A 27131-nucleotide genomic window follows, 5' to 3' on the forward strand; every position below is an offset into this window, starting at 1 on the left:
CGTGAAAGTTGTCACCTTTTCTGAGCAGGTTTCATTTCCACATTTGGGACACTACTCACCTCAAACACTGGCACATGAGAGCTTACTCATTGTTACAAAACTATTTGCCACTCCAAGAACATGCAAGTCTACTTTTCAAAAGTACATAAATTTAAAAAAGCGTACTCAAGTCAAACTAGAAAGAAATCTTTTATTCAACCATTAGAACATTTAAATAGGTTCGGTCAATCCTGCAAATCGTGTATAGACAAATGCCCACCACACACAAAAATCAAACTCTACACCGCAGAACTAAACATACAAAATGCACATAGTCTCCATTTCAGAATTACAATGACATAACCTGTTCATTGCTGAGGAATAGTGTAGGCCATGTCCTTTAGTGCTGGAACCAAACTGTTGGTCTTGCCAATTATAACTATGGATTCCCATTGCAAAGAGGGGTTTCCTATAAAGGCTACTGAGACACTAACTTCTCAGGGCAATAACGAGTGAGGTTCAGTTGAAAAAGGAAACTGTGGGACATTTGCCCTGTCTCACTTTGATTCTGTGTTTTTCTTTTAAACATTTGCATCAGACCACTTATTTTCACAATGATGTAAATGGAACTGCTTGCTGGTATGAAATCCTGAAGAGTTTACTCTAGGTTTTTAAGATGCACAGAGAGAAATGTATTTTTGTTGACATGAAACTAGATTAAAGTCTTTTCCTTGCTGAAAGAGCAGATAAAAAATACAACAGATTCTATCCAGTATATTTCAGGGAAAATATGAAATGCTAAATCCTTGATTTCTTAAATAGAAGTACATAAATTTGGCAGCCTAGTTTAATAACCACTTCTGCTGGCAAAGTTTGAATATCAGTGGCAAACATATTTCCTTCACGCCTTAGGGTTTAATACACTGATTATTAGTATAACTTTGAAGATACTGGAGCTACATCCTCACAGAGGAAAACACATGTATATAACTGGAGCAGACATGCACCCGTGTGTTTACACTTTAAAACAAGTATACTATAATGCAGCATAATCCCCTTGACTCTTACTGATAATTGCACAGCTGGAAGTATTACAGCATCTTTGCAGTGCGAATGTGATCACTCACAAACTATCTGTAATCTTGCATCTGAGACAATGAAAGCAGGGCCCCGCAGCAGGCAACAGTCTATTTTATTTCCGTCACTTCAAATTTAGAGTTTAAATCCAGAGTGAACAGCCACAATCCCTGATGTCATGTTGCTGTATTCCACCCGGTAAAACCCTGCGTCTTCAATCATTGCTTTGAACTCCTCCTGGAAACAAAAAAGATGGAAATGAAAGCAACACAACTGCTGAAATTCTCCAGGTAAACATTACATGTAATATCAAAATGACAGATGGCCTGAGACAGAGGCTAGGCTCTTCCTCAAGAGGAGAAAAGAAATAAAACACCGCACTATTCCCAAACCAAGAAACTCTTGTACAGCTCTCAGCTGTAAAGAAAATTTAAAATAAAAAAAAGGGGGTCAGCTGTAACTCAGTGGCAGTAGAGTCGGAAGGTCTTGGTGTCAACTCCCATTAGATGGACTGGAGCACAAATTCCAAGTTGATGCTACATTGTTGTACTGAGGGCATGCTGTGCTGTCAATAACATTTCAGATGTTAAGAACATAGGAACAGAGATAGGCCATATTGCCTCACAACTGCTGGTTCGACTATTCAGTCCGACATTGGCTGATCTGTAATTTGATTCCACACACCCACCTTGCTCATATCCATTAATGTGTACGGTTAACAAAAAAAAGATCATTCTAAACCTAATCAGTCTAATTTAAAAGCAACAATTAACCAAGCATCAACTGCAAATTGTACCTACACATCTCCCAACATCACTCCTGAAAAGTCTGACTCCTATCTCCGCAGGATTTATCTCCTTGTCACAAACAACAGAAATAATTTCTGCACCATCTTCCCTATTAGTTCCCATTAAAAGCTTGACAATTGTGATTAATAATTTATTAAACATCAAGGTTGTGAAAGGCAGTAGATCAATGCAAATTCTCTCACTGATGAAAGCACTGGTGTCTAATTCAATAAAAGAGTATGTGGCTTAGGGAAACTAAGGCAATCTAAGTGCCATTATGTTTCTGCCACTGAAATAGACAAACTCATTCTTCGTGGGGGGGGGGGGGGGGGGTGCAGAAAACAAAATCATTAAAACTGTAACCTTTGGAGCTGTAAGCATAGCAATATTTCCTTGACCTTATTCTGTTAAGATTCACATTTACAAAACTGTTCTTGATTCAAACATGCTGGTGAATGCTTTTTAAAATTATCTAAATGACCTTAAATCTTACCTGATCAGGAAACCGTTGGATACTTTCTACTAGGTATTGGTAGGATTTCCAATCAGCAGCAATGACCTCACCTAGCACAGGTATCACTTGAAAACTGTACAAATTATACAACCTGTGAAAAATAATATTTATTTTGAACAATTACAATGTAATCAAGTTTCAAAAGCCAAATGTGAGGGGCTCAAACTTCCTTGTTCACAGAAAAAGAAACTACTTTCTTCAGTGAGTAGGGAGAACTGTAGACCAGGTAGTTCAGATTTGATCCAAGCTGAGTCAATGATGTCGGCTCATGCAGATTCACAAAGTCTGGAACAGCATTAGGAAAAAAAGGTGAAGAGTTCTCAGGTAGGAATATTAGGTAAGGGAGGGTTGGACTCAAGGGTGTGGCTGAATTATCAAGTTCAGAGATAAAGAATGGCAACTTGGTCAAAAATATGAGAGGATGAATATGACTTATCGAACGATATCCCAACTGGAAGGTAGTTAATGTCTTCAGCTGGGGAAATATTGAAGAAATCTCGATGCAGAAAACTCGTAAAAATAGTCAGAATAGTGAAGCACAGTTTACTGATGTATTAACATATTGTACCAGACAACAAACCTGTAGAATGAGAATGTGCAGAATTGCAGCTACTATTCTTCATGAATTGCACTGATTTATGGCCAAAATAAATGGTGTAACAGTGGCAAAAGAGACAGAGACTTCTTATCAACTGACTACATCAGGTGGTGCTAGATGGAAAGTTTATTGGGTCCAGGAAGCTCACTTGAAACAAGTCAAGTTGATTTTTAAAACATGATTTCACGGAATGTGCACTTCACTGGCTAGAGCGACATTTATTGCCCATTTTGGATGGCCTTTAAGAAGGTGGCGATGCTGCAGTCTGTGTGCTGTATAAATACCTATCATGATTTGTGATGTTTTGATACAACTGAGCTGTTTGCTAGGTAGCATTTCAGAGGGCAGTTAAGATTCAATCATGTTGCTAAAAGTCTGATGCAGGCCAGGCCGGACGAGAATAGGGTACTTCCTTCCCCATAGGGAATTAATGATTTTTAAAAACAAATAATTTCATGGTCACCATTATTAAAAGCAGCATTTAGCTCCAGATTATATTAGACAAAATTAAATGGAGGGACTTGAACCATCAGAGTATTAGTGTGGATCTCTGCATGACTAGTCCAGTGACATTACCTCTTGCTACTGTCTCCCCTGGTGTTGAAACCCCTATAACAAATAAGGCTAGGCAATTTCCCCAGAGGTCTCACCTACAAACTACTTACTTGCGTTTTTGTCAGTTTAAAATAGGCATCTAGATCTTCATGGGTAGAGTCATACATGTAAATAGATTGACAAGAGCCTCATCTGAAGGTTATTAAGAGTATTTCTGAACATTGCTTGTTTTCTTTTGCTATTATTTAGTTAGTAGAAAGCTTTGAGCAATTGTTTTGACACAGCAGTGACACAATGGTTTCCCTGTTGAGTTATCTTCAACTTGTACTTTTTGGAGGCAGAGGAAGTTCAAAGCAGGGCAGAAATTATAGGCTCCATGATGAGTGATTTGCATCCACCTAATGGTATATTCACATTTACACAGAAGTACACCGTTGGAGAAACTTGTAGCATAGGTTTCTGATTCTCAAAAGGAAGTAGTGGCAGTAGACTCTAATTGCACAAATTGAGCAGAAAAAGCTCTGGCCATCCTTAATGCTGGTGATTTTCCAAAACATGGTAAATGACAGAATTCACTACGGCTACCTGGAAATGACTGGATTCTGTACTTTGCTGAATTCCAAACACATGAATCTTCCACCTGGCTTCAAAACACGATAGGCCTCTTGCAGCACCTGGTAAGCAGAAAACACAGGTAGTCAGTGACAGAGGCTTCCGCATAGATAATCTTTTACTCTATCAGGTAGAAGAGAAAGAAACTTTACAGAAATTTTGTACACAACAGATAAGATGCAGTAAAACTGTTTTAAAGAATTTTCTAATTAAGGAAATAAACTTCTTGGCCTTTCATCATTTCAACTTTAAAATAGGCACAGCATTTCTGTTTAGTGAGAGAGAGCAGACAAGGAAAGTAATGGGCAGCAGCTTCTCATCAGAAGTGATCTTAAATTGGTTTCAGTAATACACTATATCAACTTACGTGATCTATATGAGTGACATTTCTAATTCCAAAAGCAATTGTATAAACATCAAACTTGTCATCGTCAAACGGCAGCTCTTCTGCATTTCCCACCACCCAGGACAGACCTGTGGGGGAGAAACAGTATTCCTATGAACCAAATATATTATAGTTCATTCCGCAAAAATGAAATAAACAAGGATTGCCATTCTGAGTGCTAGTTGGTGTTGGACATGACTCTGGGCATGAAGTGACAAAAGCATCAAGTTCACCAGAAGAATACCAATTTGGGACAACGTTAAAAATCACAACACCAGGATATAGTCCAACAGGTTTATTTGGAAGCACTAGCTTTTGAAGTGCTGCTTCATCAGTTGGTGTGGAGCAGAATCATAAGGCACAGAATTTATAGCAACAAGATTAGAGAGTCATGGAATGTAATATTAAACCAATTTAGCTTCAGTCTTTCATTTTTTAGAATGACCATGTTAGTTTTGGTTCCTTCATATGTAAATCCCAGAACTATTTAAAAGTTACATTCTCAAGATAGCTTTAACTACAGGTGCCATCTCAGCTCAGATAATGCATTGAAGGTGTAAGGTTAAAGTCTGTATCTAAATGTTAGGCCAGACTGATTCTATTTCTAAAGTGGAATTTACAGAATCTTACATAGATTTATGTAGTTTTTGAACCAAAATAAATGTAATTCTGCAAGTACAAATTCATACTTGCAGAATTACATTTTATTTTGCTCAAAAACTGCATAAACCCATGTAAGAATCTGTAAACCCCACTTCATAAATAGAAGTGTCTTTAAATTCTGTGTCTTACGATTCTGCGTCACAACCACCCGATGAAGAAGCAGCACTTCGAAAGCCAGTGCTTCCAAATAAACCTGTTGGACTATAACCTGGTATTGTGTAATTTTTAACTTTGTTCAACCCAGTCCAACATCGGCACCTCCAAAATCATGACTACCAACTTATGAGAAATACTGAAGAATAATTATAAGTTCAGCATGAATTAGAGATTTTAGGAGCAGAGGGCAGAATTTTTTCTGATGTGGGAAAAGTGAAAGTTAACTGTTGTGCGTCCATGATTAAGCATGCAAATGAAAGGCAGTTTTAAATAAGGATGCTCTCTTGTTATTACAAGCTTGCAAAACCAAAAATATTGCAAAATGAAATGTGTATTCGATCCAACACAATCTGATCCAGACTGCTTTTCAGCTATTTACAGCTTACATTGGTGTGGCACCTTTTGTGGAGAAAATTATGTCAATGAACTTCACATCGATGCAGAGTAAAAACGAGATATTAGGAGGGACCGATCAAAGCTTCACCCCAGAGGATGATCCACAAGAAGACAAAGGTGGTGGGATGAAGTGGTTTAGACACTGGTGAGATTTCCTGACTTGGAGCTACTTATCAGTCTTTCTAAGTCCTTCATCAGATGATGCAGTTGCAATATCTAATAATATTGTAGTCATGTTGCTACGTAGGAAATTTGGACTCTCAAAGGCCCTTGCATTATTCCCTTTTTCAATTATGAGTAACCTTTTTGAACTGCTGCAATCCATACTCCAAAGCTCCATGTACCTGGGTAACATCACCTTATTATTAGTTCCAGATTTCTCTGTTCACATTTATTCCTTCAGTCCTGGTCTGCACTATCACTTGGGTCTTCTAACTCCAGATTCAATAAGTAACACCTTATTGGAACAGTTAAAAGACCAGTTGAATAGACTGAGAAAAGTGAAATCCTTTACTATAATCACTTATATACTTGCACGCTTTCAGATCTTTTTTCAAATACATCAACATCAGAACTGTTTGTGGAGGCTCCTATTAGCTTTACACATCACATGTAAGAGCTGAGGAAATGTTCCATGTTTAAAGTAATACCTACCTTCAGAATAGTTCAACTGTTCTGCTTTTTGCCTCCCAACTTTTAACATTTCCTTATTGATATCACAGATGACTGCCTTTGATCCCAAATCAGAATCTGATTTATTCTGCTGTTGATAGAAGTCACTGATTTGTTGCCATGATGGGCTCTGGTTAGATTTTACTGCTTGTCGACTCTGTCTTTCCTGCTGCATTCTTACATAATCCATGAACCTAAAGGCTATATCCCCTGCAGAAATACAATAAATTTCACATTTTATTTAAAACATTTTTTTATTACAGATAAGAAACAATCCATTTTTGCAGAGTCATGTAAACCTAGAAAGTACCAGTCTCAGACACCAGCTTGTGCAAATGATAAGCAGGATGCGACCATTTTTTTTCCAGCACTTATCTACTGGTATAATATGATGATGGAAAGAGGAAAGAAAAGCCAATGCCAATAATTTGTCACTATCAGAACAATGGATTGACTTGGGCTTTGGGAGTTTGCTTCCTGACACTACCAACTCACCTGAGAAATAACAAGGTATCAAACCAAGAACCTACACTCCAGCAAGAGTTAGCACATTAGAAAGTGAAATGTTTTGCTTTTGATATGGTTTTAAAACATTCAACATGCTTTACTTAGACTAGTGATCAGTCATTCTCATTATACTGGCAAATTCAACATCAGTGTGACGCTGGTGATAACAAAATGTTAACTTTGTTTAATATCCAGAATATAAAATGATTAAAAGAATGGCTAACGAGAGGAATGAAACTGGTCTTAGTTTCTGAAAAAACAAAATCACTGCTAACCTCAGTCAATTTACCAGTCAAAATGTAATTTAAAAAAAAATTGGAATGAAGCCTTTATCTCAGAAAGAATCTCATGCTCTCACACTGTGGAGCAGCAAGGTTTGACTCCCCTTCCCCTCAAAGCTCAAGCAGTAATGGGCCTCTGTTGAGACTGTAGTGATCCTGGCTGGGAAGGAAACATTGAGACTTCTTGTTTCTGATCAGTATCCTTTCTGGGAAGCAGAATGAAAAGAGCTCCATGCTTCTAAAATCAAGGGGAAAGAAAAGAAATCTGGGGATTTCTAGCTTTCTTACAATTATGTAATATGTATGTCAACTAGAACTACATAATAAAACATTTCATCATTTGGGTGAAAGTGTAAAGTTTACAACAGTACAATATGCATGGGTACACCCCACTCCACAATATTTTGCAACTTCTAAACAGATCTGTTAATAAACAATGATTCACTTGCACAAAGTACTCAAGCGATAATTGCCAAGAATTCCTAACTCGTTTCACTAACTAAGTGGGGAACCATTCAAAATAAACTCAATAAAGCAAAGATTTTGAGCAGGAAGCAATGTGATATTACTTTGATAGGTTGAATGCAGGCCCAAAAGTGTTGCGGCTATATTTGCTGCTTAATTTAAACAAAGATATTTGTAGAATTTTAATCTGCCTCAATACAGAAAAACAGTAGAGAAATAAAAATACAAAAAGTTAAAAAAGCAACAAAAAATATTTGTTAAACTATGAATCTAAATATGCATTCCATTTGACTCAAATATTTGTTCAATACAGTGGTTTTTGAATGTGGAGAAAAGAGAAAGCACAATTATGGATTTAGAAGGCAATACCAACTTACATACACTTTATATAGCATTGTTAATGTGGTAAAATGTCCCATGGTGCTTCACAAGAGAACTGTCAAACTAAAGCTGACTGAGCCACATAAAGTAGTTAGTTTTATGGAACATCTTGGAAAGGAGGAAAGAGACGCAGAGAGAGGTTTGAGGTGGTTGAGGCAGACTTAGGGTTGAAACAGTTAAAAATCCATTTGCTGATGGTAGAACAGTTAAAATCAGGGCTCAAGAGGCCAGAGTTGGAGGGCTGTAGATAGCTTGGAGGTTTGTGGGATCAGAAAGGATTACAGTGATAAGGTGGGGTGAGGCTATGAAGGGACTGAAGGCAAAGACAAGAACTTTAAAATCAAGGCACTGCTGACCTAGAAATATTGTAGGTCAGCAAGAATAAAATGATAGGGAAGTGGGATTTGTTGTCAATTATGATGGGAGCAAGAGTCTTGAGTGAACTCAATGAGTTTGTGGAAGATGCAACGCTAGTCAACGATGCACTGGAAAACTCAAGGCAAGAGCTAGAGGCATAGTTGAGGGTTTCAGCAACAGATGAATGGATTCACGGATAGAGTGCAGTGACTTTATGAAGGTGGAATTGTGGTCCTGGTGACGGGATAGATTTGTTATCCAAGACTCAACACTGATCCAAAGCTCAACTGATCACTATAGTGAAAAATGTTGACATTCCCTTTTTCATTTCAAGGAATCGCAGAAGTCTTATGGTGCAGAAAGAATCCACTCAGCCCACCATGCTTGCATCAATTCTTCAAATGAGCATCATTACTGAGTGCCAATCTCATGGTTCTTTCATATACCCCAGCACATTGAACGATTATTTGGAAAGAAACAATGCTGGCTTGAATCTAACCACCATCCCATGACAGTACCATTACTGAATCGGCACTATTGTTATGAAGTTGAAGGCATATACTGTACCTTTAAGAGAGTGTGAATGTCGTTCTGAACAGAGGGTTGACAAGCATCTGATGACGAGATAGCAGTCTCAGAGTGTATTGGAAAATTGAAAGTATGTAACATTTGGTTGTGAAATGGATACCTGAGTTGATTGCTGTTTTGACAACAATTTGAGTTTAACCAGTTTAAATTATGCCCCCGGATACTAAAACTGATTGAGTTTGAATTTATTGTTTTGCCAACATTAAACCAATGAGACGATCAAATGTTGGGTATATAAAAATGCAGTCATTTTGAAAATTAGACAGAGCAACTTTCATCAACACAGATCCAAGAAATTAGGAAACATTCTCATCAAAAGGTACCTTTTCATAGGAAACATATTCACAGGAAAAAGAAAGAAGACAACCCAGGGAGATCTTCATCCGGAAAAAGGCAGACACTGAAGATGACAGCTGCTCTTTGGTTTTGATATTAAGTTGTAATTTTAATAAGTGTTTTATTGGAACAGTATATTGTTATAGAGTTGGATGCAGATAATAAGCAATTAAGACAGAGGGAGGCTTAGACTTGTGAATAGTTGTTAATGTTCACTTTTAGAGTATAAAAAAAATGTTATTTTCTTTAAATAGTGGAATTTGGGGAGTTCTCTGCCACTCATACTTTAACAGAATATGAGGTGAGGTGAGCTTTTCTGGGTGTTTGGTTTAATTAACAGAAGGGTTCACTGCCTTGTCGTAAGACTACCAACATTCTGGATTTACCACTGGCCAGAAATGCAACTGGACTCGCCACATAAACACTGTGGCTACAAGAGCAGGTCAGAGGATAGAGTAATTCACCTCCTGACTCCCCAAAGCCTGTCCACATCTACAAGGCACAAGTTAGAAAGATGATGAAATACTCCTCACTTGCATGGATAAGTGCAGACCCAATAACACTCAAGAAGCTTACACTTCTTGATGAAGGGCTCATGCCTGAAACATGACTCTCCTGCTCCTCAGATACCATCAGACCTGCTGCGCTTTTCAAGCACCACCCTTTTTGACTCTGACCTCCAGGACAAAGCTTGAATGGCACTAAATCCACAAACATCCACTCCCTCTGCCGTGGAGGTTTAGTAGTAGCATATACGACCTACAAGACACTCTGCAAAAATTTACTGAGGCTCCTTAGACAGCACCTTCCAAACCCACTACCCCTTAGAAAGACAAACAGCAGATACCTGGGAACACTGCCACATGCAAGGTTCCCTCCAAGCCACTCACCACACCGACTTGCAAATATATCACTGTTCCTTCAGGGTCGCTAGGTTAAAATCTTGAAATTACCTTTCTAATAGCATAGTTGGTCCAACTTCGGCCCATGGACTGCAGTGTTTCAAGAAGGCAGCCCACCGTCACTTTCTCAAGGACAGGGAGGAATGGCCAATAAATTCTGGCCCAGCCTACATTACAGACATCTCGTGATTTAAGTGCCTAAATTGAACCCACCTCTATTACGTTTCCAGGTGGCGCATTCCAGACCTCAACTACTCATGGAGTGAAAAATATTTTCTCATATCAATCTTGCTTCTTTTAATCAATTTAAATCTATGCCCTCTCATTTTTGTTCCTTTTACAAGCGGGAACAGTTTCTTCCCTATCTACTCTACCCAGCCCAGTCGTGATTTTGGAAACAGATGTCCATGGTGGCTCATTGGTTGGCACTGCTGCCTCACAGCGCCAGGGACCTGGGATTAATTCCCACCTCGGGCAACTGTCTGTGTGGACGCCGCACATTCTCCCTGCTTCTGCATGGGTTTCCTCTGGGTGCTCCAGTTTCCTCCCACAATCCAAAGATGTGCAGATCAGGTGAATTGGCCATGCTAAATTGCCCAGAGTGTTCAGTATCCTAGACAGGGGTAAACGTAGGGGTCTGGGTGGGTTACACTTCGGAGGGTCATTGTGGACTTGTTGGGCTGAAGGGCCTGCTTCTACACTGTCGGGAATCTAATCTAAAAGTTCTCTCAACTTCATTAGTCTATTCTCATAATAAAGTTTATTATAACTGGAACCATTCTTATAAATCACTTGCGCATTTCTCCAACACATTCTCATCCACTCTATATTGCAGTGCCCAGAACTGCACACAATATTCTGGCTAAGGTCTAACAGATGTCTGATACAAGTTGATCACCTCCTTACTCTTGTACTCGATACCCTTCTTAATAAAGCAGACGATGCTGTATGTTTTACTTACTGCTCTCTTTACCTGTCCTACCACCTTCAATGATTAATGAACATGTACACCCAGGTCCAGTAGCTCCTGCATTTAGAACTCTTCTCCTTATTTTATATTATGTGTCCCTGTTTCTCCAATCAAATGCATAACCTCACATTTCTCTGCACTGAACCTCATCTGCCACCTATTTGCCCTCTCCCAACTTGACTTTTTTCTTTGAAGTTTACATTGCCCTCCACAGTTTACAATCTTTCCAAGTTTCATTTCAGCTGCAAACTTTGATATTGTCAAAATTTAGATCACTAATCAAAATCAGAAAGAGCAAGCATCCCAATATAGACATTTGGGGAAATTCACAAGAAATCTTTCTTCAGCCTAATAAATAATTATTGACCATTAACTAGTTTCTTATCACCCAGCCAATTTTGTGTCCGCATTGCTACAGTTTTATTCCAAGGTCTATATTTTCTTCAAATCTGTTATGTGGCACTGTGTCAAAGCCTCACTCCATACCAACAGCGTTTACCTCAGTGAGCCTGTTACCTCTTAACCTCAAATTTAACATATCAAAAACTCAAACATTTTCAGAGTTAGGTAAATCAAAAGGGAGAATGATCAGGAGTGAAGGAACCAGAACATTTTTACATACCCATCATAGGAGTATATTGAATAATTATTGTACCTGTTCCTCCAGCCACATCAAGCAGCTTTGTTCCAGGCAGTGGGTTCATCATACGAATCAGTGCATCTTTCCATAACCTGTGAATGCCGAGGCTCATGGCGTCGTTCATTATATCATAATTTTTGGCAACATTTTTAAATACTTTGTAAACTGTAACAAGAAATAAAAAAAAATTCTACAAAAACCACCATACATACAAGTTCAACTAAGTTGTATGCGAGTCCCTATCAGGACTGAAAGAAAATCCTGCATTCAAAGCTGGCAAATGTCAAAGACAAAAGTCAAAGGGTGGCTCAGTGGTTAGCACTGCTGCCTCAAAGGGTTTGATTCCACCCTCTGGTTACTGTCTGTGTGGAGTGCGCATATTTTCTTTTTTATTCCAGGTGCTTTGGTTTCCTTACACAATCCAAAGATGTGTAGATTAGGTGGATTGGCCATGTCAAATTTCCTATTGTATCCAGGGATGTGCAGGCTAGGTGTATTAGCCATAGGAAATGCAGGGTTACAGGGATAGGGAAGGGGTGGGGCACTCTTCAGAGGAGTGGTGTTGACTCAATGGCCTGCTTCCACACTGTAGAGGTTCTATGAGAAAAGAATTCTGTGAAAAGGATCCTACTTCATTCCAAACAATCATTCACTGAAATTTTGGTTTGTGTCTCATAGCCAATTTTGCATAACTCCCAATTATTCCTTGTATTCTACAGATTTTGCAAACACGTTTATTACATGGTACTTTGTCAAACACCTTATTCAAAGTTCACATATAGGCTCCTTATCCTTAACTCTAAGCCAGGAGACCTCAGATTGAATTCCACCTTCTCTAAAAGTGTGTAATAGCATCCGAATAGGTTGATTGGAAAGTTTCTACAGATAGATAAAGCAATGAAGAGTGAAAATCAACACTACACATCAACTCTGTTATTTGAACAAAAACACTTAAATTAGTCAGATGTGATTTACTTTTTTCCAGTTCAGGATAGCTTTTGTTTATTAATCTAAGTTTGTCAAAATGACAATTGCATCTTGCATTCGTGTCTCTGGATGTTTCATTGCCATTAACACTAGGTTAACTGGTCTTTAATTATCTACTTTAATTGCCTGTTTTGAACAGGATTGTATAATATTTGCAGCCATCCAGACACCTAACACCACTTTTGTATATCCAAAAATTGAAATATTGTTGGTACAGCAGACAGTATTTCCACTCTTACCTCCTTCAGCAACCCAGGAACCCATCTGTCCCAGACAATTTATCTACTCTGAGCACTGTCAACAATTTTGTATCCAACTTATGTACTTTTATCTTTCCCAATTCCTCTACCACTACCTTCTTTATTGTAACAATGGTAGTATTATTTCTAAAATGTGAAGTCAGATGCAAAGTAGTCATACAATATCAGCATACTCTCTGGTTCCATAAGACAATTTTATTTTTGTAGCATAATTTGCCTTATTTTCCTTTGACTAACCTTTTACACTACTAAATAAGTGTTCCCTTTTAAGTTATCTACAATCTTTTCTCATACTTTTGCATTCTCTTCACTTTCTTTTCAGCTTTCCTCTAAGAAAGAAGAGGACCAATTAGGGATTAAAGGGGATTTAGGCACAGAAACAGGTGTTATGGCTGAAATACTAAATCAGTACCTTGCATCCATCTTTACCAAGGAAGATGATGCGAGCAAATCATAATGAAAGAGGAGGTAGTTGAAATAATTGATGACCTAAAAATAGACACAGTGTTGGAAATGCTGGCTGGACTTAAAGTCACCAAGATCTGATCAGATTTTCTACAGGTTAATGATTGAAGTAAGGCTGGAAATTGCAGATGCTTTGGCCTTATCTTCCAACCCTCTGTAGATGCTGGAGTGGTGCCAGAGAATGGCCTGTTTCCACACTGTAGGGATTTTATGATGAGCTATGATGATTGACAAACTCAAACGTTGCACCATTCTTCAAAATAAAGGTTATAAAGGACACGTCCAGCAACTATAGACTGGTCAGTTTAACCGCATTGAAAGGGGAGTTCTTAGGGGGAAAGAAAAATCAGGACAAAATTCTTAAATCCATATTTGTTTAAGTGTTTAAGGAAAGTCACAATGAATTTGGCAATGGCAATTGTTTCACTAACTTAGTTGAGTTTGTTGTTTTAAATGGAGAGCGCTGATGAGAGAGATGTGGGCTTCTGAATAGGCATTTGATAAAATGACAGGCTTATGAGCAAAGTTAACACCCATGTAATAAGAGAGAGTGTACCAGTATAGTTAAGTGACAGGAAACACTGTAGTGAATGGTTTTTGTTCAGACTGGAGGAAGATGAATTACAGCAGTGCACAGGGGTCATTACTAGGGCCACTTCCTTCTCTATCAATCTAGTTCATCAATTGCCCAGGTCACAATTTCAAAATTTACGACTTGGAAACTTGGAAATTATTGTCAAATGTGAGGAGGATTATGATAATTCATCAAGAGGACACAAACTGATGGGCAGATGAAATTCAATGAAGAACATGAAGTGAAGAGCATGATGTTAAGGCAAAACAAAAATTTCAGAGATGGGGCTGAATAAGATCACACAGGGACTGGAAAATGAGGATGAGAATTTTAAAGATCAAGTCACTTCTTGACCAGGAGGCAATGTAAGTTATGAGCTAAGGATTGATAAGTGAATGGGACATGGTAAGAGTTAAGACATCAGTAGAATTTTGGATGACCTCAGATTTTTGAAGGACAGAATACTACAACCAGACAAGAATAGCTTGGAATACTAAAACTCAGAGATACCAAGGGCATTGAAGAAGTTTTCAGCAAGAGTTGAGGCAGGAGCAAAATCAGGTGGCAGCATCACAGAAGAAATAGGCTTAGTGAAGTAGGTGGTCTAAAACACATCTCGGAGTCAATTATGATACCAAGGTGGCCAACTGTGTGTTTCAATTTCTGATAGCTGCCAAGAAAAGGGAAGGTGTCAGGAGCTAGGTCTAGAAGTTGCATCAGGGACCAAAGACAAAAGTTTCTGTCTTCCTAATATTTAATAGGAGAAAATTTCTGGTAATACAAAATGTCATATAAGCAGGCTGACAATTTAGCACCAGTGGAAGAATCAAGAGATCTCAAGGGCAACACAGTGATTAGCACTGCTGCCTGACAACACCAGGGATCTGGGTTTGAATCTCGCCTTGACTGTCGATATGGAGTTTGCATGCTCTCCGCGACTTGCATGGGTTTCCACTGGATGCTCCAGTTTCTTCCCACAGTCCAAAGATGCGCAGATTAAGTGGATTGGCCATACCAAGGGTGTGTAGGTGAGGTGGTTTAACAACTAGGATGTGGGGTGTGGCTATAGGACTAAGTGGGATGGCTCTGTGGAGGGTTCGTGCAGAGTCTATCGGTCAAATCGCTTCTTTCCTCACTGTGGGGATTCTATGGTGAGGTAGAGGTAAGAGTCAGCAAGTACATGTGAAAAGTAATAGCGTGTGCTCAAATGCTCAACTAAAATCCAACACTTCCCACATGACATAAGGAGGGGCATAACTGAGAGTGAACAGGAAGACAAAGACAATTCGGGTGTCGGGCTCCTAATTAATATGCCCTTTACCAACCTGAGGTCAACTGTATGTCACCAGCGTTTAGCTCAGCGAAGTCATTTCAGAGCAGCTCACTGGAGCTTTGGGATTTCCTGGTTTCTATGGCTCGGCTACTCACAGTTATGGATCCCCTAACATGAGGAAAGTTAAGGGTCTTCCCAGGTTCACCCTAACCTCCCAAACCCCAGTCTACCTGAGCCTGCCCCACACTCGCACCTTTCTCCGCCTTTTCCGACTCGGACACCTTCTCGAAGCCGAAATGAGTTTGCTTTTCCTCGGCTCTAGCGGAACGAGCTCTCACAAAAACGGGAGCCACAAGATTCCGGCGACAAACAAAGAGCCCGTTCCTTCCCCAAAGCCCGACTGGTAGTGACCCCAGTAACCGACAGGCAGCCATCTTGTTTCTGACCCCCCCCCCGTGAATCTGGCTTCCGCTTCCGGGGCCAGGCAGCAAGGGGGTCATGATTCAACTGGGAATTGATGGCAGTTACTGCTTTCGAACCAAACAGTACTCTGTTGTACCAAAAGAACCTAATATCCAGTAAATGCGAGCACTGAGATGTTAAAACAAGTGCCCAGACTGTAAGCCTACTTAAATAATTGAATCTGTATTTATTTTGTACTAATGAGAGACATGGAGACCACCTCCCAGAAAATACAAAGTTCACTCATGGAATGCGAGAATTGTTGACTGGGACAGCATTTATTGCCCATCATTAGTTTCCTTTGGGAAGATAGTTGTGAGCTGCCTTCTTATTAAAGTCCATTTGGTGTAGATACACCGAGAATACTGTTAGGGGGTGTGTTCCAGAATTTTGACCAGCAATCCTGAAGGAACAGCAATATACTTCCAAGTCAGGATGGCGAGTGGCTTGGAGGGAACTTGTAGTTGGCGGTGTTTCCATGTATCTGCTGCCTGTGTCCTTCTAGATGGAAGTCATCATGGATTTAGAAGGTGTTGTCTAAGGAGCCTTGATGGGTTTCTGCAGTGCACCTTATTGATTGTACACAGCTGTTGGAGGGAGTAATCCTTTGTGGATGTGGTACCAATCAAATGATTGCTGCTTTATCCTGGATCGTGTTGAACTTTTTGAGTGTTGTAGCTGCACGCTTCCAGACAGAAGAAGTGTTCCATCATATTCTTGACATCCCTTATAGATGATGGACTGACTTTGGGAGGCTGGAGGTGAGTTACTCATTGCAAGATTCCTAGCCTCTGACATGTTCTTGTAGCCACAATACTTATATGACTTCACCTGCACATCCACCAATGTCAAGTATTGTATCCGTTGCTCCCGATGTAGTCTCCTCTACATTGGGGAGACTGGACACCTCCTCGCAGAGTGCTTTAGGGAAAATCTCTGGGACACCCGCACCAATCAACCCCAGTGCCCCGTGGCCCAACATTTCAACTCCCCTCCCACTCTGCCGAGGACATGCAGGTCCTGGGCCTCCTCCACCACCACTCCCTCACCACCTGACACCTGGAGGAAGAATGCCTCATCTTCCGCCTCGGAACACTTCAACCCCAGGGCATCAATGTGGACTTCACTACTTTCCTCGTTTCCCCTCCTCCCCACCTTACCCCAGTTCCAACCTTCCAGCCCAGCACTGTCCTCATGACCTGTCCTACCTGACAATCTCCCTTCCCACCTGTCTGCTCCACCCTCCCCTCTGATCTATCACCTCCATCCCCACCCCCCATTCACCTATTGTACTCTTTGCTACCTTCTCACCAGTCTCACCACCCACCCACCCACCCCCACTTATCTCTCCATCCTGGAGGCTCCCTGCCTCCATTCCTGATAAAGGGTTTTTGCCCAAAACATTGATTTTCCTGCTCCTTGGATGCTGTCTGACCTACTATGCTTTTCCAGCACCACTTTAATCTAAACTCTGGTTTCCAGCGTCTGCAGTCCTCACTTTTGCATACTGATATGACTAGTCCAGCTCGGTCAGTGATAACCCTCAGTGTTGACAGAAGGGAATTCAGTGATAGTGATGTCATTGAATGTTAGGGGCGATGGTTAAATTCTCTTTTGAAATAGAATTTAGAACATAAAACAGTACATCACAGGACAGGCCCTTCAGCCCTCGATGTTGTGCTGACCTTTTATCCTACTCGAAGATCAAACTAATCTACATACCTTTCATTTTACTATCATCATGTGCATATCCAAGAGTTACTTAAATATGCCTAATGTATCTGACTCTACTACCACTGCTGGCAGTGCATTCCACGCACCCACCACTCTCTGTGTAAAGAACCTGCCTCTGAAATCTTCCCCTAAACCTTCCACTAATCACCTTAAAATTATGCCCCCCTTGTGATAGTCATTTCCGCCCTGGGAAAATGTCTCTGGTTATCCACTCTATCTATGCCTCTCCTCATCTTGTCCACCTCTATCAAAGCACCTCTCATTCTTCATTGCTCCAATGAGAATATCCCTAGCTCCCTCAACCTTTCGACATAAGACATGCCCTGCAGTTCAGGCAGCATCCTGGTAAATCTACACTACACCCTCTAAAGCTTCTACATGAGGTGACCAGAACTGAACACAATATTCCAAGTATGGTCTAACTAGGGCTTTATGGAGCTATAGCATAACCTCCAGCTCTTAAACTTAATCCCCCTGCTAATGAAAGCCAACCCACCTTCTTAACAAACAGTCGGAGAAATTTGCCCAATAGGTTAGAGATCACAAAACACAGCTCGTAGTGAAATTGACAAACAGTTCATTGCAAACGATATCGCTGGAAGAGAAAGCAGACCAGCTGACACAGAACTGACAGTCTGTACAGGTACATCAGATTTCTCTTCCCAGAGCTGAGGATGAGACCAGTTTTCTAGTAATGACACTGATTAAGAAATGGGAAACTACAATGTATCTGGAAGTGGAATAATCTAATTGCAAGGTAGCTAATTAGAAAACAGTTATCGGAGGAATGTCACACAATGCAACATCCTGACAGTATCGACGGTTCCATTCCTCTTCACAGGTAGGTATTAATGTCTCCTCTGAAGTGTTGAGGTGCTTCCATTGTCCTGTTCTGGAGCATGTCCCTGTGGGAGTTCTGATCATGCAGGACAGAAGCTGCCTGCTGGATATGTTGGGCCAGGTCTGTGTTGTTTTCACGGGTCAGGAATGTAAATGCAGCAGTCAGCACCAATAAGTGCACATGTGCCCCCTTTCGCAGCGAGCAGGTAGTCCAGGGCCATCCTGTTCTGCAGAGCCACAGTACGGATGGTAACAGCCTCTGCATTCAGCTGGGCGAGTGCTTCTGCTGTGGAGTTTGCCACCTCCTCCAGTGTGGCGGCGAGTTTGTGGGCTTCTACCTGTAACCGCAGGGTTGCAGAGTGGGGTGACATCACGTAGAGAGCTGCTTTAATGGCAGCAATGGCTCGTCTGCTGCGGGTCATGGGCACACGTGACATAGCAGCTCCCAGTCCAGGATAAGGGCAACCAGGGTTAGGCTTTGTGGCCACAGATAAAATAGGTGCCGTTGTAGGGTCGGAGATGGTGGGTCTGGATCCCTGTCCAGATGGTGAGGAAGGTGGTATTCTGGCTGGTCCTGTTGAGGACCTGTAGGTTTAAAATGCTGCCTTCTGCAGCAGATTGGCGTGCTGCGGGAGTTAGGACTAGGGAGTCAGTGCACTGGCTCCAGCCAGCCTCCCATCCGGATGGCTGTATGCTTTTTAAATAGATGGCCCTTGTGTGTTATTGTCAGCAATGGTCAGGGCTGGGGCTCATGGGAGAGGTTGTAGGCCGGGTAAAACCGCCCTTTAGATTTGTCCAGGTGGTACCCTGCCGATCTCCAGCGGACTGGGCTGTTGTCCCCGTAGTTGGCCATGGCAAGTGTGGTTAGTTCAGGGACCTAGCTGGGTCTAGCCACCATTCCGCCATGTCAGAGATATTTAATGGGATTGAGGCTAAAGGAATGCCTCCATGAGAGTGGTTAGGGACCAAGTGCAGACCCAGCAGTGGGTCTGATTAAATCTCTGGGCATACCCATGGGCCATTTTGAGGAAGGTATTGGCGCGTAAGTCACGACGGGTTATGAAATGTCCTGTCCCTTGTCCCTGTTTACCAGCAAGCCACAGTGTGACGGTCAGACAGGTCAGGCCGAGAGTGCTGATGGCGATGGCTGCCACGAGCAGCTGGATCCATCCTTGGTGGTTGGAGTGGTGTCTTCCTCCGTGTGGTCCCTGTTCATAGGTTGTGGAGCCCTCTTGCAGTGGGTGGCATGTGCCCATTGGGGCCGTCCTTCCAGTTTCATAGCAGTCTGGGTCGTCGTTAGGATCAGGTATGGGCCTTTGCACCTTGTTCTTGCAGTTTACGTATTTACCATGCCTTTTCTGGGTACTCTTGTTCATTTTCGGCCCCAGACCTTCCTCAACACATGGTTGGGGTTGCCCAGCTCCCACAGCTGGCATCTCCTGGCAGACGGTTGATGTCTGTGCCCCCCTGGTTTCCTGGATGTCTTGGGATGACTTCTAAGTGCTGTATTTTAGGTTTCGAGGAAAAAACACAGTGATAGAGAGCTAACGGAACACAGGCAGTGAGTGATTGACAGGTTAGGCAATAAAAGTTATTTAAGCCAGTCATCGCTGACCGCAAACAAACACGTAAGTGCTGAACAAACACAGCCAGGTGGGAGAACTGCAATTGACAAAGCAAGCACTCATAAGCACAGAAAAAGCAGACACACCCAAAATAAATACTTAGAAACCACAGGACAGGACAACATAGCGGGCCCAAGTCAATTTTGTTTGAGCTGTGGATCTGTCAGTAGTAAAGCGAGAATTTGATGAGCAGTCTCTCCACGTATTGTGCCTAACTTTCTCTGCCCGACCGTCTTTCTCCTGGCTAGAACAGGTTCGTGACAGAAGTCCTGGCTCAAGGTGGATCACGTGTGGGCCAAATTAAGGTTTGTTGCAAATATTTCAGCTAATTAACTTAGTACAGGTGAGAACTTCCACAAGCCCAGTCCACACTGTTTAGTACTGAATTACCAGCTGCCAGTTAACTTACTTTCCCACCAAAGACTTATACAGGCCCAGACGTGGTAGCTTAAATGTCAGTTAACAATTTGAGCCAAGTGCCCACCTCCACAGGCCAGAGTCACTACTCACGTTCCAAATTGCAGCAGAAGCCAGCCGCCAATTAGTTAAATTTGGTAATTAATTTAGCCAGGAGAAAGTGAGGACTGCAGATGCTGGAGATCAGAGCTGAAAATGTGTTGCTGGAAAAGCGCAGCAGGTCAGGCAGCATCCAAGGAGCAAACCTGAAGAAGGGCTCATGCCCAAAACATCGATTCTCCTATTCCCTGGATACTGCCTGACCTGCTGAGCTTTTCCAGCAACACATTTTCAGTAATTAATTTAGTCGCTTACCAGACTACCTCCACAGGCCAAGTTCTGGCAGCAATTTAGGAGTCGTGCCCACTTCCACAGGCCAGAGTCACTACTCAACTTTCCCAATTGCAGTAGCTGAAGCCAATTGATCGCAAATCAGAATTGTGGCCACCCTCCGCAGTCGTCCAGCCATTCTCTGGTTTGACCCCCAGGCAGGGCTGGCCGCTAGGTACGAATAGGGTTAAATTTAAAATGTGAGGTTCGCTTACCCTGTTGAGAGAGGAAAAAAAGGGCCTGCCGACTAACGCCAAACTGTCAGAGAAATTTGCTCAATAGGCTAGAGATCACAAAACACAGCTCGAAGTGAAATTAACAAACAGTTTATTGCAAATGATATTGCTGGAAGAGAAACGGACCAGCTGACACAGAACTGACAGTCTGTACAGGTAGATCAGATTTCTCTTCCCAGAGCTGAGGATGAGACCAGTTTTCTAGTAATGTTGCACAATGACACTGATTAAGAAATGGGAAACTACAATGTGTCTGGAAATGGGACTAATCTAGTTTCAAGGATGCTAATCGGAAAACATTTATCGGATGAATGTCCTGTTCCTTCACACAATGCAACATCCTGATAGTATCGACGATTCCATTCCTCTTCACAGGTAAGTGTTAATGTCTCCTCTGAAGTGTTGAGGTGCTTCCATTGTCCTGTTCCTGGAGCATGTCCTTGCTGGTGCCTCTCTGTCTGACCTGTTCTTTGTGTGGCTTTGGTATTACTGAGTTGTGAAACTGCCCTTGGAGCTTTGAGATATCTGTGGTGCTCTGTCATTGATCATGGGAGCTCAAAGTGTATTCCCTAGTCTGCATGCTGTCTAATTCGGATTGTGAGCTGCTTGGGAATACTGGGTGTTTTGGTACAGTTTGGCCAACTTTGCTTTTGCGGGCCTATCGTGGGTTAGCAAATCTTTTCCCACACAACCGTATCAACTTGGATGCCAACTTTGAGGGATCTAAGGACGTGGACCCCAAGATCCCTCTGTACCTCAATGCCAAGAGTCCTGCCTTTAACCCTGTAACTTGCACTCAAATTCAACCTTCCAAAATGAATCACTTCACACTTTTTCAAGTTGAACGCTATCTGCCACTTCTCAGCTCAGCTCTGCATTCTGTCAATGTCCCATTGCAACCTACAACAGCCCTCAACACTATCCAGAACTCCAACCTTCATGTCCTCGGCAAACTTACTAACCCGCCCTTCTACTTGCTCATCTACGTCATTTATAAAAATCACAAAGAGCAGAGGTCCTACAACAGATCCCTGCAGAACACCACTTGTTGAATACAGTCATTGTCTGCCATTTGTATGGTGTACATTTATCAGCCCAAATCTCAATATTATCCAGGTCTTGCTCATTTGGTCATGAAATAATTCATTGTTTGAGGAGTTGTGAATGGTGCTGAACTTTGTACAAAAGTGAGCATCCCACTTTTGATGTTATGAGGGAGTGAAGGTCATTGATGAAGAAGCTGAAGATGGTTGCGCCTCGGATAGTACCCTGAGGAACTCCTTCAGAGATGTCCTGGAGCTGTGATGACTGACCTCCAATCATCACAATATTCTTCCTATATGATAGGTATGACTCCAACCAGTTGAGAGCTTCCCCTGGATTCTCACTGGCTCCAATTTTGCTGGAGCACCTTGATGCTACACTCGGTGATAGGCCTATAGCCATTGCAGTAGCCAGAAATTCCAACTTATTTCTTCATATCACATGCAGAGTTGAATTGGCTGAAGACTGACATCTGTGATGTTGGGGACAGCTGAAGCAGAGTGAGATAGATCTGTTTGGCAAGGAAATTGTCCTGCATTGTGGTTTCACCTGATTAACACCTCAATTTTAAGTATACCTGGAGCTGCTTCTGCACACTTCACTGCATCAGGTAAATCCCCTGGCATGATGGTAATTGTAAAGTGGGAGGATAAGCCAGGTCATAAAGTTGTTGAGCCCTTTGAGTTGCTTTTTCTATTTGAAGTTGGTCCCATTCCGCATAGTGCCACACAACATGATGTGAAAGCAGGATTTAGTCTCCATGAGGACAGCGTAGTGTCCTGACAGTATCTTACTGATACTGTCATTGACAGGCAGTTTGGTGAGGGTGAGATCAAATACATGTTTTCCTATTATTTTCAGTAGGGCCACAGCACTCAATATGTTAACTTTGTTTTCTCTCTCCAGATGTGGCCAGACCTGCTGAGTTTCTCCAGCAATTTCTGTTTATGTTTTAGATCTGCAGCATCCACTGTCCTTTGTTTCATTTTAAGGTTTTCTTGCCCACCTTTGATCTGCTTCCATAAATTAGATGACACGTCTCCCACATGAATGCCTCCAGAGTCTCCAGCCAGGGATTTAATGGAGAACAGTATCAGGGCAAATGACATCAAGGTGGTGAGTACAAATGAAACAAAAGAAAAGCAGCTTCTGTAATGCAATCGACCACCTCTCCTGGGAAACAATTGAACCAGAATGGCCCATGTGAAGACTAGCATTGTAATTTGTTTTAGTTTGCTTTAAGGACCCTATATGACAAACTCACAACATCGGTGATGTGCCCACCTACAGCTGCTTAAGTTCCTCCAAGTATCAACAACAGCATAAGCTGAGAGGTCTGTAGATATCTATGCCAACTCTGCATCAAATTTCCAAAACAAGAGTTGATTTACAGAAGGTATTTAAATCACTTACAGCTTACAACCAATGGGAAAAATACCAAGAAGGACCAAGTCTCACATTTTTCTGATGTAGACACAAGAATGCTACCAACCAAATCTGAACATTTGTTACCCAGGGTACAGAATTCAAAATACTCTGCCAAACGGTAGGCATTTATTGGTTAATCTGTATGATTGAGCTAAATGATAAGACTGAATGTTCTGAATACATTTTGCTGTCCTGAAATGTTAACTGTTTTTTTTCTCTCCACAGAGGCTGCCTGACCTGTTGAGTATTTCCAGCAGTTACCTTTTTTCTGCACGAATTAAGCTGTGTTAATTCTTATTAATCACTGCCAAGGGATCACAAGGGGGCTTGATTTGTCTCATCTGTAAGATTGTTTGCCATTTTGACTCAAGGGCAAGTGTGTTACAAAAACAGAAGTTGCTGGAAAAACTCAGCAGGTCTGGCAGCATCTATGAAGACAAATCAGAATTAGTGTTTCAGGTCCAGTGACTCTTCCTCAGAACTCAGAACTTAGGAAGGGTCACTGGACATGAAACACTAATTCTAATTTCTCTTCTTGGATGCTGTCAGACCTGCTGAGTTTTTCCTGCAACTTCTGTTTTTGTTTCTGATTTCCAGCATTCACAGTTTTTTTGGTTTTTATAAGTGTGTTACAGTTTAGCTGAGACAAAATGAACTAAAAAAGGTCATGAGTGAGCTAGACAATTGGATTACTAAAACAAAATCGAACAACCAGGATTCCTGGAAATCTGAAAGAAAAATAGAAAATACTGGAGAAACTCAGTAAGTCTGGCAGCATCTGCAGAGAGAAAGACAGAGTTAAGGTTCCACGTTCAGTGACTCCTTTGTCAGAATGGTCAGAGTTCAAAGATCTGAGAAAGGACCAAAACTATATATTGCCATGCAATTCTTTTTTTTGGAAACTCAAAAACTTTCTTCATATTATTTTTACCATCAGTGGAAATTCAGGAAAGGAAAAGGAGCCACTATAATGTATTATTCAGTATTTTACATGTGTAAAGGGATTGCAGTTTGTGCTTTAAAAATTATCCTGTGTATTAAATCTCGAAGACTTTTAGATAATGACGCCTAGTGGGACTAGCACTATATGTTTACACAGATGTGTACCTATGTACCAAAATACAAAATATGCTGACAATAAATGATAGGCCATCCAGCAAATGCAAAGAGAAAATACATTTGCTTTAAGGTGGCTGATTTTCTTTAGAACTTGCTTACTTTTCACTTCAATTTAGTGTCATAGTGTTTTTACAGTACAGAAAGAGGCCATCAAATAGCCATCTATTTTAATCTCATTTGCCAACATGACTTGAATGCTATGGTATTTCAAGTATTTTCACCTCAACCACTCTTTTAGACAGTGAGCTCCAGATACCCATAGTCATCTGGGAGAAAACACTTTTCCTCAAATCTCCTGTCCCTTACCTGCGTTCCCTGATGATTGTCTGCTCTACTAAAGGTGTGACCCTCTCTGACCTTTTCACAGCCCATCACCAATAACTGCTTGTAGACATTTTTAATCACAGGGAGGCAATGGCCTAGTGGTATTATTGCTTGACTTTTAATCCAGAAACCCAGCATAATTTTCTGGGGACCTGGGTTTGAATCCCACCGGCAGATGGTGGAATTTGAGTTCAATAAAAAAAAATCTGGAATTAAGGGTCAACTGATGACCATGAAACCATTTCCAATTGTCAGAAAAACCCATCTGGTACACTTATGCCCTTTAGGGGAGGAATTCTGCAGTTGTTACCTGGTTTGGCCTACATGGGACTCCAGACCTACAGCAATGTGGTTGACTCTCAACTGCCCTCTGAAATGGCCTAGCAAGCCACTAATTTGTATCAAATCACTACAAAGTCACAACAAAGAAATGAAATCGGATGGAACACCTGGCATTGTCTTTACCGATTCCAAGGTCAATGGCAAAAAGGCAAACAGCCCTGTCGACCATGCAAAGTCCTCCTTACCAATATCTGGGGCCTAGTGCTGAAATTGGGAGAGTTGTCTCACAGACTAGTCAAGCAACAGCTTGAATCATACCTTACAGATAACACCTCAGACACCACCATTACCATCTCTGGATATGTCCTGTCCCACTGGCAGGACAGACCTAGCAGAGGTAGCAGCATAGTGATATACAGTTGAGAAGGAGTTGTCCTGGGAGTCCTTAGCATCAACTTCAGACCCCATGAAGTCTCATGGCTTCAGGTTAAACATGGGCAGGGAAACCTCCTATTGGTTATCTTGTAAACCTCGTACTGTCCTCCTTCAGTTGATGAATCGGTACTCCTCCATGTTGAGCAACATTTGGAGGAAGAACTGAGGGTGGGAAGGGCACAAAATATACTCTGGGTGTGGGATTTCAGTGTCCACCAGCAAGAGCGGCTCGGCAGCAGCATTACTGATTGGGCTGGTCGGGTCCTAAAGGATGTAACTGTTATACCGTGTCTGCAGCAGATGGTGAAGGAACCAACATGAGGAAAAAACATCCTTACTAATCTGCCAGCTGCAGAAGTATCTGACCATGACAGTATAGGCAAAAGTGACCACCACACTGTCCTTGTGGAGGTGAAGTACTGCCTTCACGTTGAGAACAACCTCCATTGTGTTGTGTGGCACTGTTACCATGCTAAATGGGACAGACTTCGAACTGATCTCGCAACTCAAGACTGGGCATCCATGAGGCACTGTGGGCCATCAACAACAGCAGAACTGTACCCCAGCACAATCTGCAACCCCATGGCCTGGCATATTCCCCACTCAATCATTACCATCAAGCCAGGGGATCAACCCTGGTTCAATGGAGAGTGTAGGAGGGCATGCCAGGAGCAGCATCAGGCATACCTAAAAATGAGGTGTCATCTACCAAACAGGACCACCTGTGTGCCAAACTGCATAAACAGCAAGTGATAAACAGAGCTAAGTGATCCCACAACCAACAGATCAGATCTAAGCTCTGCGGTCCTTCCACATCCAGTTGTGAATGGTGGTGGACAATTAAACAACTCACTGGAGGAGGCGGTTCCACAAATATCCCAATCCTCAATGATGGAGGAGCCCAGCCCATCAGTGCAAAAGATAAGGCTGATGCATTTGTAACAATCTTTGGTCAGAAGTGCCAAGTGGATGGTCAATCTCAGGCTCCTCCAGTGGTCTCCAGCATCACAGATACCAGTCTCCAGCAATTCGATTCACGCCATATGATATCAAGAAACGACTGGATGCCGCAAACGCAATGGGCCCTAATAACATTCCAGCAATAGTACTGAAGATGAGTGCTCCATAACGTGCCGCTCCCCTTGCCAAACTCTTCCAGTACAGTTACAACACTGGCATCTACCTGACAATGTGGAAAATTGTCCATGCATGTCCTGTACACAAAAAGCGAGACAAATCCAACCCGGCCAATCAGCACCCAGTCAATCCACTCTCCATCATCAGGGGTCATCACCAGTGCTATCAAGCAGCATCTGATCAGCAACAACCTGCTCAGTGATGCCCAGTTTGGGTTTTACCAGGGTCACTCAGCTCCTGATCTCATTACAGCCTTGGTTCAAACATGGACAAAAGAGCTGAATTCCAGAGGTGAGGT

At 41.8% G+C, this 27131-nt stretch overlaps 1 protein-coding gene across 1 annotated transcript; it reads right to left on the bottom strand.

The window, feature by feature from the left end:
• Positions 1-173: 173 nt before the first annotated feature.
• On the bottom strand, positions 174-15830 carry coq5 (coenzyme Q5, methyltransferase). The gene is made up of 7 exons (XM_072587243.1): positions 15635-15830; positions 11838-11987; positions 6378-6605; positions 4491-4597; positions 4097-4185; positions 2338-2449; positions 174-1293 (listed from the first exon to the last, which is right to left on the bottom strand). The coding sequence occupies exons 1-7, from the start codon at positions 15813-15815 to the stop codon at positions 1192-1194; spliced, it is 969 nt and encodes a 322-aa protein (XP_072443344.1). The 5' UTR covers positions 15816-15830; the 3' UTR covers positions 174-1191.
• Between the last annotated feature and the right edge of the window lie 11301 nt (positions 15831-27131).

Source organism: Chiloscyllium punctatum, chromosome 17, assembly GCF_047496795.1.
Source record: "Chiloscyllium punctatum isolate Juve2018m chromosome 17, sChiPun1.3, whole genome shotgun sequence".
NCBI classification, from domain to species: Eukaryota; Metazoa; Chordata; class Chondrichthyes; order Orectolobiformes; family Hemiscylliidae; genus Chiloscyllium; species Chiloscyllium punctatum.

Excerpts from the sequence above, each read along its gene's own strand:
- coq5 (XM_072587243.1), bottom strand. The coding sequence starts at position 15,815 with ATGGCTGCCTGTCGGTTACTGGGGTCACTACCAGTCGGGCTTTGGGGA. Across the intron at positions 4,186-4,490 it reads ATGTCACTCATATAGATCAC|GTGCTGCAAGAGGCCTATCG; the intron begins GTAAGTTGATAT and ends TCTGCTTACCAG. Across the intron at positions 1,294-2,337 it reads TCCAACGGTTTCCTGATCAG|GAGGAGTTCAAAGCAATGAT; the intron begins GTAAGATTTAAG and ends TTTTGTTTCCAG.